Genomic DNA, 18,252 nt, shown 5'->3' with positions numbered 1-18,252 from the left:
TCCTGGAAATCCTCTCAGCAGAGCAGAGATGGACACAGCCAGCCAAGCTCCAGGAGTTCATTCAACTCCTTGGAACTGAGGCACAAAGAGGGTCCCACATCTGCACAAAGTCTGACACTCTGCTGGACTAAAGCCCTGGTGACCTGATCCCCAGGCCTGTGCTGAATCAGCCTAGAAGACTGTGCTGATTTTAACACAGATTTTGGCTCTTCAGGACATTTTTTGCCTGTACCCAAGCACAGAACAGATCACGAGTGCTCAAGGTACTTGTGAGGTTCTGACTCTCAAGTAGAACTTTGTTACAGTTCATGTGCTTAACAAGCTTTTCTCAGAGTAATTTTCAAACTGCCATTGCAGACTTTAATAAAACCATGATAAGCTTCCAGTGTTGTTGTATAATCCAATTATGAAGTGAATAGGGAAGGTTTTTTTCTCAAAAATGTATGCATAATTTTTCTGAACAGTGTCCTCTTCCTAGAGCCATTCACCAAACCAGAGTACTGGTTCCATGAAAGAGTTTCAGGAAAGTTACTTAAATCAAGTCTTCTCAGTGAAGGTACAGATAAACAGACCCTCAATGAAAAGGGGGAATTGAAAATGTATAGGCAGTTAAATAAAATACAACATACAAAATAAGTTTTAATGCATTTTCATCCAATATACAGGCATTTGTGAGTATCAGCTACTGAGCTATAGTTCATAGCAAAACACCAAAGCATTGAGATAGTTGTGCAAATTCTTTTCTTAGTTCCTTGGCGAGCAACAAAAAGAACTGAAGAATATCTACATAATTAATTTCAAACACTCACAGAGCAGAACCCTGGAAGGGACTTTTTGTACATCAGGAACAACAGGAACCTGATCTCATTAAGTAGCACATACAAGAGAAGCCTGCATCTACAGTTAGATTAACTCTACTGCAAGATTTATATGTATAAAACTACCTTATTCTAGTAATCAAAACGAGGCCTTTTGAGAAATCTGAGTCATCAGCCCATAATTCTAACAAAGGTGACTGCTGTGCTGTCCTTAATTGCCAAGCAAAGATATCTGATTGGTGAGCACAGGCTCCTGTAAAAGCAGGAAAAAAATCTCACAAATGACCTTTTAGGAGAGCAATAAGATAGTATGGGGCAAATAGTTAGAATCCCTCTGGATCAATCCCAAAATCTTCCCTCTGACACCTGCAATACATTAGGAGAAACCTTCCCTGCCCAGAACTCCAGGCAACCCCCTGTCTTGTCCTGCTACAATAAACAAGGACAAAAACATCTGATATTGGTCTAGACTCATCATACCTCCAGGGCAAAATCTCTTCTTTCCCTATCCTTGTTTTATCCTTATGTGAAATTACAAATTAATTAATAATAAAATACGTAAAAAGCTATGATACAAGAACTAAGAATGATTTTCCACAGTAAGGACTGGATTGATTTTCTGATTTTTTTTAATGGGCAACACCCAGGCAGGGGTAAGATTTTAATAGCAGAAAAATAGGTCTAATGGCCAAAATTTTCAGAGAGCTCACTGGTGTCTCTCCTTTGTTCACCACAAGGGAGCAAAATCTCAGAAAGTTTGAATTGATGGCATTGGAATTTTGTGGTGTCACTTGATTCCACAGTGATATTTTTCAGTTGTGCAGCCACCAGATTTTATTACAGAGCCTTTCTCACTCCAACTCCTTCAGTGCTAGGACCTCATGAGGACAGCCAGCTGGGAACTCCAGCACTATTGTAAGGCAACTTGAATAGCAAGAGATTTGCCCAGTCATTATTACAGAACCATTCTCACTGATTTCTGAATTTATAACAAGAGCCTGTGACATTACTGTTTTATGTGCCATATATTATCCTACAACAGGAACAGAGTGATGCCTAGCTTCTAAAAAATAAACTATTTTAGGCCACCAACACAATTCAGCTCACAAAATCACTTCCAACCTTTTGGAAAGAAATAGTGGAAAAATAAGGCAGCACTACAAAGGAAATCTAACAGTCTGCCTCCAGGCTTGTGGACAGCTCTGCTCACTGATTTGCAACCAATGGTTTGGAAACTGAATGTTTACTGAGAAAAATTCTGATTATTTTTTAGGCAAGCTTTTTTATCTGCTACCTTTTAATGTGTTAATTTACTCTACTGAAGAGCCAAAGGGCCAAATTCACCCCTCTGATAAGGCTTCTATTGTAGGAGCATCACTGAATGTGCACCAAAGGCATTATTCATCTGTGGAGAGATCACTGAGCAATATTGTCAAACACTTCTGAGTTGCACATCCTTGAAAAGCAGATAAAGGAATTGTAAAGAGAATGAGAAGGAACAGAACATCACAGATGAAGAAAATTAGATAAAGGGCCAGGAAGAAACTGTTTGATGTAAACAGAGTGACAAGTTAGATTAAGAACTCTCATTAAAGCATACAGCATTTGCCCATAAGCAATTCAGGCAAGGAATTTGTTTACAACTCAAGTCAAAATCAACAGCAGATGCAAAGAATCATCAATATTGGGATTTTAAATAACATTAAATCTACTGTATCCAAACATTCACTGAGACTGTGTGAAGGAAATACACAGCTCAGGGCCATTCTATTTTTTGTCACACTGAGTAAACAAGGCTATGCCCTGCTGCACATTGAATGCAGGCCCAGCAGAAGTTACCAACAGGAGTGCTAACCTCTCCTTGCTTACTTCACTGTGCATATGCCTCTGAAAACACTTACTAGTACCAAGATTTTATTACTGATGGGGAAGAAAATGTAACTTTGTGAGGAAAATGTAATTTCAGGTATGACTCTGTGTTAAAGACAGAAGCTTTTCCAAGTTAGGAGGACAAAATTTAGAGATGTGCTGGAAAGTTTGTGGTATCACCTTGCATGTGACCTTCACCAGAAAACATCCAGCAAAAATGATCCATCAGGAATCATACAGATTCGAAATTAATCTTTGAAACTGCTTCCAGAGCAGATGGTGAAGGCCAAGTGCACAGCAGAACCTTGTACAACGATAGTGAGAAACCAGGGTTTTGGCAAAAGGCATTAGGAGCAAATCCTATTCTAACTGAACCAGATTTAATGAGAGTTCCTCATTCTTAGTCTCAGGTTAACATCCCCCTCTAGTGACCTCAATTTATTGTGGGGAGTTTTTCCCTCAGCAGCTCCTTGGCTGATGGCCCTGTATGATCCTGTTAAGATGATGGGAATTTGAGTCACCACTTTCCTCCTGGCACGGTTACAGGTTAAAAAAAAATACCTGGCTGGGAAGAACATGCAGTGAGAGTGAAGTTACACAATGTGCTGGCAGTAAAATGGTCCCAAGAAGCTGAACTTGCAGCCTTTCCCCAGCCCCTCATTCTCACCCTTGTGCAGGAGTTCACTGCACATGAGTTTCCTTTCATGCCAATTCCCTGGGGGGGGGGGTCATGATGTGAGTCAGACCATTGTTATGATCTGGGTTAAAAATAACCCTTCCTAAAGGAGCTCCACCACTAAAGCCAGCAGATTGTGTATTTGCACCACGAGGCATCTCCTTTGACACAGTGTTGTGCATGGACAGAGGCAGAAAACTGTGTCAGGTGCCACTTTCTCAGGCTCTAAAGTAAGCGTGTCACTGGCAAGGCACAGAATTCAAACCATGCAGATTCAGCCATTCCCATGCTGCAGAGTTCTTGAAATCCACATCACACCTAAATGCCAGCACTGGGAATTCCTGACTGGTTTTGAAGTAGTCCTAACAAAAAAATTCTGGTGGTCACTGGAGCAAGTTTTTACAGGCTGACATGAGGTAAGAAGTTCTCTGTTAAATTCAAAGTGAGACGACAGATGGGGATGTGAAATTGTGGGAAACCACCAGCTACAGGGAAAAACAAAGCACCCATGTGCAAAGCCAAAGTATTGCCCTGCAGCTCATGACACAGCACTTCCATCATTCATGGAGGGAACCAACTTTTCTCTCAAACAAAAGGTGTCTTTCCATTTTTTGTACCATTGCATGGAAAGGCTCCTTGTAAAAAGATGAGGGGAAACAAAAAAAGACAGCTTCCTGTTAATTGAAGAAACATTTGACATGCTGAGTCTATCAACACAGCACTGTTTAAAGCCAGCAGATTTTCTTCCCATAGATTGTTTAAAAGATTAGAAAAAATGCTGGCAACTATTTATTTTCATCTCTTATCTGAAATTCCTTTGTCTGTATACTGGGAAGGAGAGCTGAAGGCAAAGGTGAAGAGAGCATATTTCTTTTGTTAGTTGAAATGATGCAGTCCAAATGGCATGACCTTAAGGAGAGCTTTATGGCCTGTCCCCTACACTCAAAAAGGGCCTGTCAACTATGAGACAATCAGATCTGATCTCACTTCTACATTGCATAATCTCTGGCTGTGCAATGCAAAGGTTTATAAGGAATAAAAAGGAGGGCCTGAATACACACAGTATAAAGCACAGCTACTGCTTCACTCACATTTCCACACCCTTCTGGTGAACATATAAATTCTATTACTCTGTGTGCCATTGTGGACAGCACTGCTCACAACAATGGCAGCAAGACCATTATTTTTAAAGATGTTTTACAATGTGCTTTCAAGTTGCAGCTCCTGGCTTTTGAAATGTTCAGGAGAGAAGATAACAATGGCTTGGTTCTTTGCTTGTGTTTTGGTTGGAAATGGTATTTGTTGATATATTCCAGATAGATCAGAAAAAAAGGAAACACAAAATCTGCACTATTTTGAGCTATTCTGTGTCCTGCCAGTGTCTCATTTGTATGCAGCATACACTAGATTTGCCTAGAAGGATTTAGCTCAGTAGCTGGCACGTTTACATCAGAGAACAACATACACAGTTTCAATCGATTTCAAGCATTCTTACAATGGGAAATAAATATGAAAAGTGGTTGTTGCTCAAAGTTCAAAAAATGCGATCAACAAATTGTAAAAGCTCAAAAGGCCAGACAAATTTAATAAAATATTTCCATTTACCTTCCTCAGTTTTACACAGCCTGTTCAAAATAATAAGATTCTCTGCAGAGTGCCTTTATCCAATTGTTTATATCACTTCATACAAAATATGTGTTTGAATTACCACAGCAATACAAGGATATAAATTCCCAGCCCACGAAATGCCAAATTCAACATAAGCTATGCTTTCTTGGCATCTAGATGTTTTCCTTTTCCCTTTCTGTACTGCAAATACATTTCCATTTGAAACAAATTAAAAAGCATGTAGATGTTAAAACATAATGACAGCTTAGAATTCAAGTGACTTGTGCAACATTATTTTGTGCTTTCCACTTCTCCATTTCCTCCTACTGCAATTAAAATTCATCATGCCCTACTACATGTACAACAGCAATGCATCAAGTTCAGTCCAGTAGAGGTTTTCAACCTTCAGACTCGGCTTTATACTACATGAGATCCTTGCACAATCAAAATTTAAAAAAAAAAAAGTGCATCTTTTTTCCTCATCTTTCTCTTATGCTGGATGATGTGAAGCTCTGATTAGTTGATGCAGGAATGCAACCTTGAGGTACGATTCCAGCCTTGGAATGATTCTTAAATGTAAAAAGAAACTTTTGGAGCGCTCACGCCCTTTCTGGATTTTAAAAAAAGACACCACTGTCCTGGTGCTACTGGAGCCACGGTACAGTACATCATGGCACACACCCATAACATGACCAGGGACATGAGAGACAACTCCTATTTACAAAAGCTCGATGTCACTTCCAGAAAAATATGACAGGAAAAAAAACAAAAAAAAAGGAAAATAGAATTTCCTGAAAGTTCCTGAATTTTTAGAAGATTCCTTTTACTCTTCAGCAGCAGAGTGGTCCTCCACAACTGCATGTCTCCCTGACCTTTTTAGCATGGACCATAAGTGACACCAGCAGGAATTGGGAATCATATGGCAAACTGCTTCCTTCGAGAGGATGCTCACCCACGCCCCTTTACTCACAAGCCAGCTTGCTGTCAAAACTGGAAAGGGCAATGGAAAAGGCTTGTAGTGCACACATTGGGTAGTTGTAGTCCATGGTGAACACGTCCTCAGCCACACGGCCAAACTGCATCACGATGTAGTCAGCTGCAAGAAAGGTCAGAAAAGGCAAAAAGCATCACTGCTGTTGTTTAAATAAGTGTGCACCCAACACTACCCTCTGTCCCAGAGCAAGGAAATACCAACCCAACATGCTCACTCATCAAACCTCACAGCACTTATTCATGCAAGTGGGTGTGCTGATAGCAGAGCGAGAAGCAAGGACAGCTTGAGTGATAAAGGGTTGCAAGACTTGTTAGTGTCAAAAAAATGACGCATGTAAAAAGTACTTTTTGCAAGAACAGAGAGGAGATGGCTTCTGTACAGAATGTTATACAGATCTCAATTAATCCTGCTCAGGTGACAACTGAGAGGGCAGAATCCCTCCAGACTGTGCACACAGTGCTGCTCCTACACCTGACAGCAGAGAGCTCTACTTACGATCATTGTCATGGATAATTTGGAAGTTCTTCACCGAGGCCTGTGTGACTCGACCATGGAAATTCAGAACATAGGACTGGGTGTCATCGTTCCAGACTGGTGTTTTGTTGTGCAGCTCAATGACACTCTCTGTATTTTTGTTCTGCCACCTTGCAAGAAGCGTCTCATGTTCCTGCACACACCACAGATACACAATTCAGTTTAACACGCTCGCGTGACAAAAAATACATTAACAGGCAAGAAAAAATTCATCAATCTGGCCCAAAGACCAAACTCTTACCCTCAACCCTCCAAACAGCTTCAATGAATGAAACTGAAAACTCTGAGGATCTAAATGCAAATGTGCATTTGAGTCCTTTCCACAGTTTGATAAATGTTAGTTGTACCTTTTGTTATCAAAATACTTTATTTGTGGTGCTTTTGTGAGTCACAGCAGTAGTCACGCAGCCCATTGTTCTGCAATTGTTTGAATACCATTTTATTAACTTCTAGAGCTTTAGAAATGCAAATAAAAAAAAAACCCAACTCTACCTGAAAAAGAATTCAAGTAATTTTTAGTGCTGGCTGCTGGTATGACTTACATTTCGTGGTCTGATGGAAACTCTCTCATGATCCATATTCATTCCTGGTATGATCACACTCATTTTACGAGGTCCTTTAAACCCCAGGACATTTGTTTCCTAAAAATGTTTAGAAAAGATTTCATCATGTTTTTTATTTTCAAAGTTAATTTCTTCAGTAGAGAGACACAGTGGCAGCCCAGGGAACTTATCTGTTAGTCAACTCAAAAAACATCTTGAAACTCCCACCTTCACTGGCACTGCCAAACATTCTAGCTTTGTCTTAGAAGCTCTGACAACAGGAAAAATTGAAATAGAGAGGTTTCCAAAAACATTTCTAACACTGGCTGCCAACAACCTTAATATAATTTTTTTTTTAACTCCCTTTGTTAAAAAAAGGATATGAATTAACCAGATTGTTTGGCTACTGCTAGATCCCAAAATAAAGTAGTTGCAATTTAAAAATCATAAAATGCAGGGATACAGTTTGATGTGAGACAAAATTAAATATATGGGACCAGCTCTATTTATTCCAGAGCCAGCACAAAAGCAAACAAAATGCTAGGCAGAGTATCTGATAGCAGTGCTGTGGTTTTCAAAATTTGCTTAGAGATGACCACAGTAAAAAACACAAATACATTAGCATGAAGGCAAATTTTCTAGCTATGAAGACAGGGAAAGTAAAGAAACCACATAGGCAGCAAAAAAAAAAAAAATACAAGTTCTTCCATTAAACATGATCTGATGCTTTCCTGATGAGTTTTTCACAAGAGCACTCCAGCATTGCACTGTCCTCTCAAAACACAACTACTAAAATCTAAACCAACCTAAAGCCTTATTCTCATCTGACACCTTTTCTCCTCCCACAGAAGCAACCAGGGCCAAACATTTCAGTAAGTTATCATCTGCTTTTGAACCAGAAAAAGTAAAGAGCAATATTTTCCAGTAAAACCTGATTTTAGCATTAACCCAGTAAACGAAACAGTGACACCTTGAACTCCATCTCATGTTTTGTGACAGCTTTTTTTCAGTCACATGTATTTTTTCCCCATCTGCCACACTGAAATGAAGGGCTTTGGAGATGCACTAAGGAAGCTCAGGAAAAACATTCCCATTGTTCCCAGCAACATGCCACAAGATGCCAAGAACCAGACACCCCTAAGCTCCAGCTGGTGTGGCTTTACCACTGGGACATTTAAAAGTGATGTATTCAGCTGCCTCTGCTTTTATATTTTTTAATTACAATGTCCTGATTTTATGGAACATTAAACTTATTAAACATCTCTACTTTTGCAAGCAAAAATCCATGCATCTCAACCCACTGGAAACATCTGAAATACCCACCTAAAATACCTGCAACTTTGCCATCATCTGACCTTTGAAATAACTCTGCCTGTTCCAGGAAACCATCTGGAGATTTTCCACAACTCATTAAAGATTTGCATGCATGCAAGAGAAATTCTACTGGATTATTTTACTGCTTGCTCCTGAAGCAATCCAGGCATATTTACATATCTTCCTAACTCTGCACATTAATGGGAAGATTCAGCCTCTTTTCTGAATCATTTATGTCCCCTCCTTTGGCAGAGTAAAACATGTTATCAGTTCAGTTGGTTCTGCATCATGGCAAGACAAAAACTGATATGACTGCCAGCAAATTTTATAAGTAGGAGAGACTCAGCACAGCAGAGGACAAGTTCTAAGAAAAGATTCATGCTTATGCTTATTTTCCACTAAGTACTGACAATTTTGGGCTTCTCTGCTATGCCTTACAAGCTTTTCTCCTCAAGCTGCAGTTATGCTATACATAATTAATTTAGATGCTGACTGGTTGAAGACATTGTTGAAGGTAAAATTAAATAATAGTGCTGAATCACCTTCATCCCAACAAGCAGATGGGAAAAACAGGACTATGTTCTTCGGGCTTATTCAGAAACACTGAAATTGGTACTTCTGGCACATGACAAGAGAATGGTTACTAGTTGCACATTACCTCCATCACCAATTATCACACACTGTGCTGGCAAATGCTACCCTTTTGCTAAACTCACAGTACCAAACTGAAATTACATAAACATGGAATATGTGAGGAAAATTATTAAAATTATCTCACCTCCTGCCTCACTCCCTGCTTCTCTTTTATTTCCCTCCTCCACTCTTTTGTGTGAAATTTAAGACTACAAAGGGTATTATTAGGGGAACATAAACAAAATTCTGATTTCACACCACTTTAACAGCACTGACAGTCTTGGTTTACACAGGAACACAAATGTTGATCAGTGGCAGAGCCCTGTTGACTCAACCAGGACACCAATGATTTTTACCAGCTCATGTCTTAGCCCAGTATTGCTGCACTCTCTGCCTTAGCCCATCCAGTCAGCCTCACAATAAACTGGGCTGCAAGAACACAGAGCCTCTCCCTGGGGCTGCCTTTAGCATCTTACACACTTTCAAATAATTATGTAAGCACATTCCTTTAATGGAAAGAGTTGCCATGATAAAAAGTGAATATCCCAACAGCTCCCAGGAGATTCAGGATTTTATTAATCCCATTTTCTTGCAGCCACTTCCCTTCCTGGGCTTGTTTTACACAGCTGTGCCTTGTCCTTAATATTTTGTGTAGAAACTACCATTCCAAGGAAGGCCCAAATCACAGGACCCACAACACTGGGGGAGCACAATGCATGTGATTTGAGGAGGAACACAAAGTCTTGTCACTGCACTGAAACCTGAGCCACACCTGAGTATCAGCTGAGCTCACTGCCTGGAGTCTGACACAAACTGAACTGTGAGATGCTCTGGAATCCAGCACAGAAAATCCTGGTACCAGTGGCACAGCTGCACCTCACTGCTGCTGGATAAAATTTTGCCAACAATTCTGCAATCAGCCATTAGGTGCTGCTGCAGGTTTATTAATATTCTGGGCTGCCAACACACAGGGAGTAAAAGTGCCCAACAGCACCTGAGGAAACTCTGACCTTGCCCAGCCCTGTTCCTCTTGCTTGAAACACATTTTAAGGTGAGCTTCACAAAGAGAGCCCTCATCACATTTTCCCCACAGTCAGCCACAGATGCACCCCAGTTTCTGCATATATAAATTAGACCTGCTGAGATGAATAAGCAGGTCATGCTCACTAAGTTGGGTACAGCTTGATCTCCACATGGGTACTTGCTCAGATGAGCTGAGGGACAGCAAGAGGCAAGGTGGTGCTTTCAAAGTATTGTTTTTGTAGCTTTTGCTGCAGGGGAAATCTCAGGGCAGGAATTAAAAGACAAGGGTGTTTCAGCTCCACTCTTCCTGGCACTCTCTGCTCTGGTTCTGCTGCAGCCAGGAACAATAATCTCACTTCAGCAAACCTGGCTAGTTTGAAATGAAATACAATTCCAATTTCCTTTTGTCCTCTGGCCACAGCACACCTGCAAGCCTGCTGCCTTTCTCCATTCACCAAAATATCAATGGAACAAGTAATTTTCTTATACAAACATACCAGTTTCAAACTGCTGATTACAGACTTATAAAAGCAGCTTATATCAGCCCCATTCTCCAAACAGTGGCCTTGGTCTGGTTCTTTCCAACACCCACGCTTCTAATTACCTCTGCTGACCACAAGAGCTTTTCATTTGGTACTGTTCATCATTCAAGTCTTTGTTGTTGACTTAAGCAATGGCTAAATTTCTCAATATACAATTTTTTAAAAATTGGCTTGGTTTTCTTCTTGCATTTGCAGTTTGCAGATGAGTTGCCTGGCTCCAGGGAATGCCATCCTATATAAACCAGTAAAAATACCTTTATTAAACACTATGTTCTGCTAGGCTTCTACTGAGACATCAGTCAAATCCTGGAGTCTCTTTTTAAATCCTGCAAGCTGAATTTTTGGAAATTCTCAGAATTTCATGTGCCTGAGTAACAGCACATGTGAACACACACACTTTATCCACATTAAAACTGCATCCTAAGCAGCAGGAAGAGAATGTGCTGGCCTCCTTCAGAACTCCCAGCACTTTGCATGGCAAGGATGGCTCTCAGCTTCCTGGCTTATTGAAATCTTCCAGATGCTTTGCTCCCCACAGCTCAAATCTGATCCTTCTGGGAAGACAGTCTGTGCATACACAGAGTATGTGGTGGACCACAACCTGACGGATTTCCAGGCATCCTTGATTACAGCTGGGCAGGAACTCTTTAGAAAAGTAATTTTTGGATATTTTTATCAGAAGTTGCTGATTTGTGAAACCAGACAACTTTCTGTAGCAGTGTACATACCAGTTTTCACTGAAAGGGTTTCTTGGGCCTAAATATTTCTGGACAGAAAAAACACTCTCACCAAAAAGGTAATTCATCCAGCAATGGTGAAACAACAGCAACTGTGTTTCAAGTCTTGATTGTCTGCATTCTGACAAATCCACCTTGCTCTCCTGTAAGAGCCCAGTTTCTCTCATTCAATCCAATTTTGGATTTTACCAGGGGATTTTTCCTGATAAAAAGTTGTTTTAGAGATTTTATCCCAATCTCAGCTGCTGTAGACCCAGCTGTCAGCTACCAGTGGTTTGGATCAGAGGCTCCTCCAAAATGCCACAACAAACAATCATACTTTAGAGCAGTAATGCCATGTGCACAGCTCTTCCCAGTGCAGGAGGCTCCCTCAGGTGGTGCCTGCAGGCTGTGATCCCACCCTTTCCAGAGGGTTATATAAGAGCTCCAAAATCATCTTCTCACCAAAGGTGAGAACTGGGCAACCCTGCTCAGTGCACGACGTTTTTCACTTCTGCTTTGCACTGAGCCTCCTGGTTTCCCTAGTGGAGATCAGCTGCCTGGCTCCATCCAAGTCTGAATGCTGATTTACATAACCATAAGTGAGAAGGAAATCCAGTGTGCTGTTTCAGAAGCTGACTGCCCTTCCTGCACGCTGTGCTGTGAGCAGTACTTACATAACAAATAGCAGCTAGCTCCTGACGCAGGGTACTCGCCTCCAGGCTGGATGTTGTTTTCATTGGATTCACTCCATTGTCATAAACTGTAAACTTAGTTCCCATAAGATTTGATCTACCAAAAAAAAAAAAATGGAAAATCCAATCACCATTTGTCAGCATTGCTGCCTGAGACATCTATCCTTTATTGCACTGTGGCCCCAGAGGAAAGGCAAATATCAAGTACAGAGAGTCGTTATTTCTCATCCCAGCTACATGGTAAATCCTGGAATTAAAGGCCAAAATGACAAAAATGTAAAGGTACAGTACAGAAGTGCATACTAAAGGTCCCTTATCACCACGCTGGAGATTTCTGATAACATCTTGCAAACTAGGAAATTCAAGAAAGCTGTAAGGAAACACTCGGGTGGGGTTATTTTGTGTGTCTGCTTGGTTTTTAAAATACACTTGCTCACTACAAAACCACCTGCTTTCTTACCTGACTACTAAACTCTGTTGGAATATAGGGAGTGACTTTTATAAACCTGTAAGTGAGACCAAATCTTTCCTACTGCAATGGAAAGGGGTGCAAAATACAGTGCAGGCACAGATGATCTGAACATAGATCCAGGGGCTCCACAGAGGGATCAACACCAGACTGGCTGTAGGACGTGGAGACAGACAGAAAAGGAACACTTGGTTCTGAAATAATTCCACTACCTGTAAATAACTAATTTGGATCTTAAGGAACAGACAAAACCAAAGGGATTTTCAGACTGCTTAACGGTGCATTCCAAAGTATTTGTATCAATAGAGGCTAGACACAATGTACTCATGCACTTCTGAAAATCCCATTAAGATAAGTTGTGCTGGTACACCCTTGAGAATCTGGCCTTTGAGCACATAAGAGCTTCAATCCTGCTGACTTTTAATAAAATGTGATTCTGTAAGTACTTGAGACATTTTTGAAAACATGCCTTGGATGCTGGGGATCTTTAAGACCCCGAGCACATGATGTAGTCAAGCCTTTAACTAAGAGGACATAGTGGATTGCAGGCTTCTTAATATCAAATAAACTTTACATCATATAAAGAAAATTCCTAGACTTATCTCTGTTTACCTCAGTTTTCCAATAAAACTCTCTCCACCCCGAGACAGGTCAGTTGGGTCTATAGAGATGAGGTAATTAGAGGTTTTACTCTTCTTTCGTTTCCTTCCAGCCAACAGAAACACCTAAGCAATGCAAAAAAAACCGTATTCTAGAATGCTAAAGGGGTTAGCACACACCACTTCCTGCTTTGATAACCATAAGCAACTTTCCTGTCTTCAAGCATTCACCAGAAAAGTAACAGAAGATCTCCTGGGATTTAGTGAAACCAGGGAAAAAAAATCCGGTAAGAGAAAATAACTTCTCAACCACTCGTTCCATTATTCATGGTTTAAATAATTAAATCTGGTCTATTTTGTTAAATGTTTCATTCTAACTTGCTCTGGCTCTTCCAGCTGAATTGAAAGTAGATGCTTTTCAGGCCACAGAATACAGAGAGGCCCAGCTGCTGACAGTCACATAAAGGTGCCATGCATGGATTATTTAAGCCAAAAATGAGACATATTAAGAAAGGCAGTGGAAGAAATCAATATTGTTGCTTGGTTCTGGGAAGACTGTAGGGTAGATCTAACAAAACAAAAATGTATTCAAAATACAAGATTACATTTTTTTTTGCAAGACTCCTTCCTATTTTTATTAATTTTTTTTTTTTAATATTCAGATGCAATTGGTATGCCATTCAAGTTATGTTATGACCTTTTTACCATGCTCCCTTTCCAAGTGGAGGTAATAAGTAGGGTACATCCCTCGGTCCATTCCCTTCTTGTCTCTTGTGATCCTGCACTTGACAGTGACCCCCTGTGGGGCAGGTCTGACAGCAAACTCCTCCAGGTCATCCACATCTATGAGAGGCTCATTTGTGGAAGGACTGGGGGCTGAGGCCGCTTCCTAAAATAATAAACAAAATTCAGGGGTTTTTAACTTCCATTTACAACAAGGTTATAAGCACAAAGGAACAGAATTTGAGAGAAGCTGCACTTTTTTAAAGTCAAACCAAGGGCTGCATTTTCTTGCTGATGCTCTGTGAACAGACCCACCTGGTGGAGCAGAACAGGGTGGCTACACAGACAGAACTCTGTACAGGGGTTACAGAGCAAACCCTGGCTCACACCTTCCCATCTCACCACACTCCTTCTGTCAGAAAGGCCATGCTCAAGGACAGGGGGGCCTTTGACGAAAGGAAGAAATGGGATAGGGAGCAAGAGTTTAAGCACCAGAGAGATCTAACAAAGATGAGAAATCAGTGCAGTATATAAAGAGCAGGGCACCATCAAGTGGTTTAGCAAGAGCTGGTGATTCAGAATATTTGAACCAGCCGAAGTCTTATTTTATGTTCAGATGGTAGCAGAGAGAACAGGGTGGGAAAATACCCAGAAAAAGTCAATGGAAACAAAAGATCCTTCAGAGCACCTGCAAGAGGTAGAAAGGTAAATATTTACTGTTTCCCTTTCTCTTCATTCAAGTTGAGACAATATTTGCCATTCTTTTCTCCAAGTCATTTTCACTGCTTGCTCTTGCAAAGCCTGAGAGCTATCACAGTACATCACCCTGGAGATACTCTAGTGCATATTAAAAACAGAACAAGAAAGCCAGGCCTGTCCTGAGTCACCCTGAAATCATGCAGGTCCCAGCACTTTCCCCTTACCTTATTGGATTTCTTGCTCGTGGCAGAACCAGGCCGGGTGTTACTGTTTAACTGTGAAGAACTGGAGCTGTCTTCATCCTCCTCATCTTCTTCCTCATCAAAATTCATGCTACTTGAAATGCCTGAGGAGAAAACAGCACACTTCCATGAAGTAGTGATAGATGAAAGCTGCCCATACTTGCTGTAAAACACCACTTATCAGCCTGCTGCACCCTTAGGCTCACAGGTGAGTGAGAAGCTGTGTGAGAGTGGCTCATTGTGTGAGGCAGTGCATGAATACATGGGTCAGACAGCTGCTCTCCTGAGAAGCCTAAACATTCAAGTAAAAGAGAAAGGAAACATCATGGTTTCCATTCCACAGAGAGGATCAAGTTATCCAGAATATCCAAATATCTGGTTAGGAACTAAATTCGGATCATCTTCATCCAATCAAGTACTTCAAGCACAACACAAAGTCATAAAGCTGAAATTGGAGCTGAGAGCACATCCTAGCACAGCCACTTGGAAATCCTCACAATTAAAATACAAGTCCTTTCACAGCACACTTTGAGCTGTGTGATCTGCTGAAGAGCACATTTTAGACTGAGAAAAAACATTCACATCAAGGAAATGTTCTCCTATATCTTTATTTCATGTAAAGAATAGTACCAGCCTAGACCAACGGAGCTGCCTTACAGCACTTGAAATTTGACTTTACAGGAATTCAAAACCTCAGACATTTCAAAGGGAAACATAACTTTGAACATCAAATAGGTCTTAGCAGCAAAAAGCATCAATGGTGGGACATTTGCCAGGCCTAGTTTTTCAAAGAGTATCATGCAGATAAAGCCACCCCATATCCAAGTTCAAGCTCTCTAAATTCCATATATTACAGGCTACTTTCTATCCTTTAAAAAATAAAAACAATAAAAAAAAATCACGTGGTCCAGAATTCCCATTGTAGGTAAGTCCAATGTAGAAGGATAAATGAAATGCAGATTTCCAGAGTCAAGCAGCATGGGCATAATTAACTTTTTCCTTCTGTACTCACCAGGAACATGATCCAGGGCGACAAGACTGGATTGGGAGGTGGAAGAGGACCAGGATGTATTTGCATGGGGATCTGGGAAAGGAAAAAATCCAAGGGTTTGATTCTGCAAACCCTTAACTGAGTGAACAAGTGTAACCTGGCAAGAAGACTCCACACAGGGCTAAAGGCTTATGGGATGGGGCCACAATGCTGCTGCTTGAATTCACTATTTCTGCACAACCAAATTCACCTTCCACCTCCTTATACCTGCTGTGATCTTCACTTTCAGTTCCTTTAATAAAGTGAAAAATCCCTGGATCAGAGCTGAAGCTTCAGCAAGCATCATTCACACTGAGCAGTTGTGCCACCAAGGCTTCTGTGCATGATGTGCACTGTATGGTGGGGTTTGGAGTTCAAACACTTCTGAATTCTAACAAAATAAAAACCCTCAAACCTGATTGGCATAAGTTTTACACACAGATTCTACACAATATTGAGTACCATTGAAAGAAGTATTCAGAGTCATATTCTAAATTCTACTTCAGTCCCTGTGCCTACTACAGATAAAATCAGGCTCTCTAAACTGTTTTTCTGGGAGCTCCAGGGATATGCATAAAGATTTTATTGTAGTTTAGTCTTCTGGAATATGAACTTGGTGTGTAACAAACAGAGACTAAGCAAAATTGATGTACAGAATTATAAACAGCAGATATAGACTCAGTAATGGTTTTCTTCAGTTCGAATTTTGGAATAGATGAAGAAAAAGACAGCAAAAAAAGGCATTAAAATACTTTTTGCTTTTATTGCTGCTTCAAATAACTTCAGTGCATATCCCTTTAGAATATCCAGATGCAGATTGGATAGTGAAACACCACCAGAGTAGTAAGAGTGAGGGTGTAAAAGTAAACCAGGAGCATAAGCAATGCTTGCATTGCAGTCACTTGCCCCATAAAAGCTCCAATTATCCACTTCTTCAGCTCCCCCAGTGCTGACATACACCACAGAGCATTACAGCAAAACCTTTCAATAGGACCTGGTTATGCAAGGGAGGCCTGAGTTCACAGGTCAACAGATATTTTCAAAGCCTGTAGAATTCATTCATTATTAATCACACACTCATTAATCACAAGCATTATTTCTTAATAAGGACAATCGTGTTCCAGGCTCTATGCATGGGTAATAGAGACAGTCCATCTCCTCAGCTGGCAGCTGCACAATAAAGCCATAATTCATATCCACAGACAGAACTGCTTTATTTCCACACCTGTGCTCACCACCAATGCTTCAGTGGTGAAAATTCTGTGCCAGCCTTAGAAAAGTCTGTGCTCATGACCTGTGGGGAAAAATGCTTCAGGGAGCTCCCGTTCTGGAATCCAGAACTTAAACTGATCCCTTCCCTAAATCTCAAAACTTCAGGTGGCAAAGAAGAACTAAGACCCAATTGCTCATTCCAGCCCCTGCACAGAGACATACTGGAAACTGCTAAGTGAGGATTGCATGTGAGTTATTCAGTGTTAAAACTTAATAGAAGTCTGGCTCTGCCCTAGTGACTCATTTGCCAGGGAGGAACTCTACAGATTAACACTTTGGAAATCAAAAGGATGAATATTTTCTACAGGAGGAAAATTATTCTAGGATGGCAATTTCCAACAGATGGAGAAATCAAATAAAGCATTTGGCATTTTTGTGCAAGTGGCACATTCTTTTCACACTTGGTAGCCTATAACCTCATGTCTTGTTACAGAACCTGACTCAGTGGGGAAGCAGAGACACATTTCTCTCCACCAGGTTAGTGCCAAAGAGCAGAACAGGCACAAACTAGGGCTATGCAAATCCAATGGGATTCAGCTTTTTCCACGAGACCAGTTAGCACTGCATAGAATCACAGAACAAGCTGAGTTGGAAGGGACCCTTCAGGATCATGGAGTCCAACTTCTGGCTCTGCACAGGACACCCCAGGAACCACACCATGTGTCCCAGAGAATTGTCCAAACGTTTTTTGATCTCTGTAAGGCTTGGTGCTCTGACCACTGCCCTGGGGAGCTGTTCCAGTACACAAACACCCTCTGTGAGAGGAACCTTTTTCTAATATCCAACCTAAACCTGTCCTGGCACAATTTCAGGCCATTCCCTTGGGTCCTGTCACTGTGTACCACAGAGAAGAGATAGGTACCTGCACCTCCTCTTCCCCTCATCAGGATGTTGAAGACCACAGTGAGGTCTCTCCTCAGTGTCCTCTTCCCCAGGCTGAACAGACCACGTGCCCTCAGCCACTCCTTATACAGCTTCCCCTACAGACCCTTCACCACCCTCATGGCCTCTTTGGACAGTCTCTAACAGTTTAATGTCTTTTCTGCACTGTGGCACCCCAAACTGTCCCCAGTATTCAAGGTGAGGCTGCCCCAGTGCAGAGCAGAGCAGGACAATTTTTTGTCCTTTGCCTGGCTGGTGATGGTGCCACAGGCAGTGAGGTGGCAATGGGAATCCACATGAAGAGCTTTATGGTGGGATACTCAAAACTTTCTCAAAACAAGCATCCTCTGCTGGTATCAAGCAGCAAACAAT

The 18,252-nt window shown here is 41.1% G+C and overlaps 1 protein-coding gene across 4 annotated transcripts in view; it reads right to left on the bottom strand.

Annotated features, from left to right (window-relative positions):
* Positions 1-619: 619 nt before the first annotated feature.
* The window catches only part of TUB (TUB bipartite transcription factor), a 67,242-nt gene continuing 49,609 nt past the window's right edge, over positions 620-18,252 (bottom strand). For 2 of the 4 annotated variants that reach the window (XM_079308069.1, XM_079308071.1), the window contains 8 exons: positions 15,709-15,780; positions 14,679-14,800; positions 13,730-13,921; positions 13,046-13,158; positions 11,947-12,061; positions 7,042-7,140; positions 6,461-6,632; positions 620-6,067 (listed from right to left, as the gene is read on the bottom strand). In XM_079308069.1, coding sequence (XP_079164195.1) covers positions 5,934-6,067; positions 6,461-6,632; positions 7,042-7,140; positions 11,947-12,061; positions 13,046-13,158; positions 13,730-13,921; positions 14,679-14,800; positions 15,709-15,780 — 1,019 coding nt within the window. In that variant the 3' untranslated portion in view covers positions 620-5,933. The remainder of the gene's footprint in view (positions 6,068-6,460; positions 6,633-7,041; positions 7,141-11,946; positions 12,062-13,045; positions 13,159-13,729; positions 13,922-14,678; positions 14,801-15,708; positions 15,781-18,252) is intronic. The other 2 variants (XM_079308070.1, XM_079308072.1) reach the window with 1 other exon arrangement.

Source organism: Erithacus rubecula (genome assembly GCF_903797595.1).
Source record: "Erithacus rubecula genome assembly, chromosome: 6".
Lineage (NCBI taxonomy): Eukaryota > Metazoa > Chordata > Aves > Passeriformes > Muscicapidae > Erithacus > Erithacus rubecula.
The sequence above is the reverse complement of the archived record's forward strand: the minus strand, read 5'-3'. Positions and strand labels throughout refer to the sequence as shown.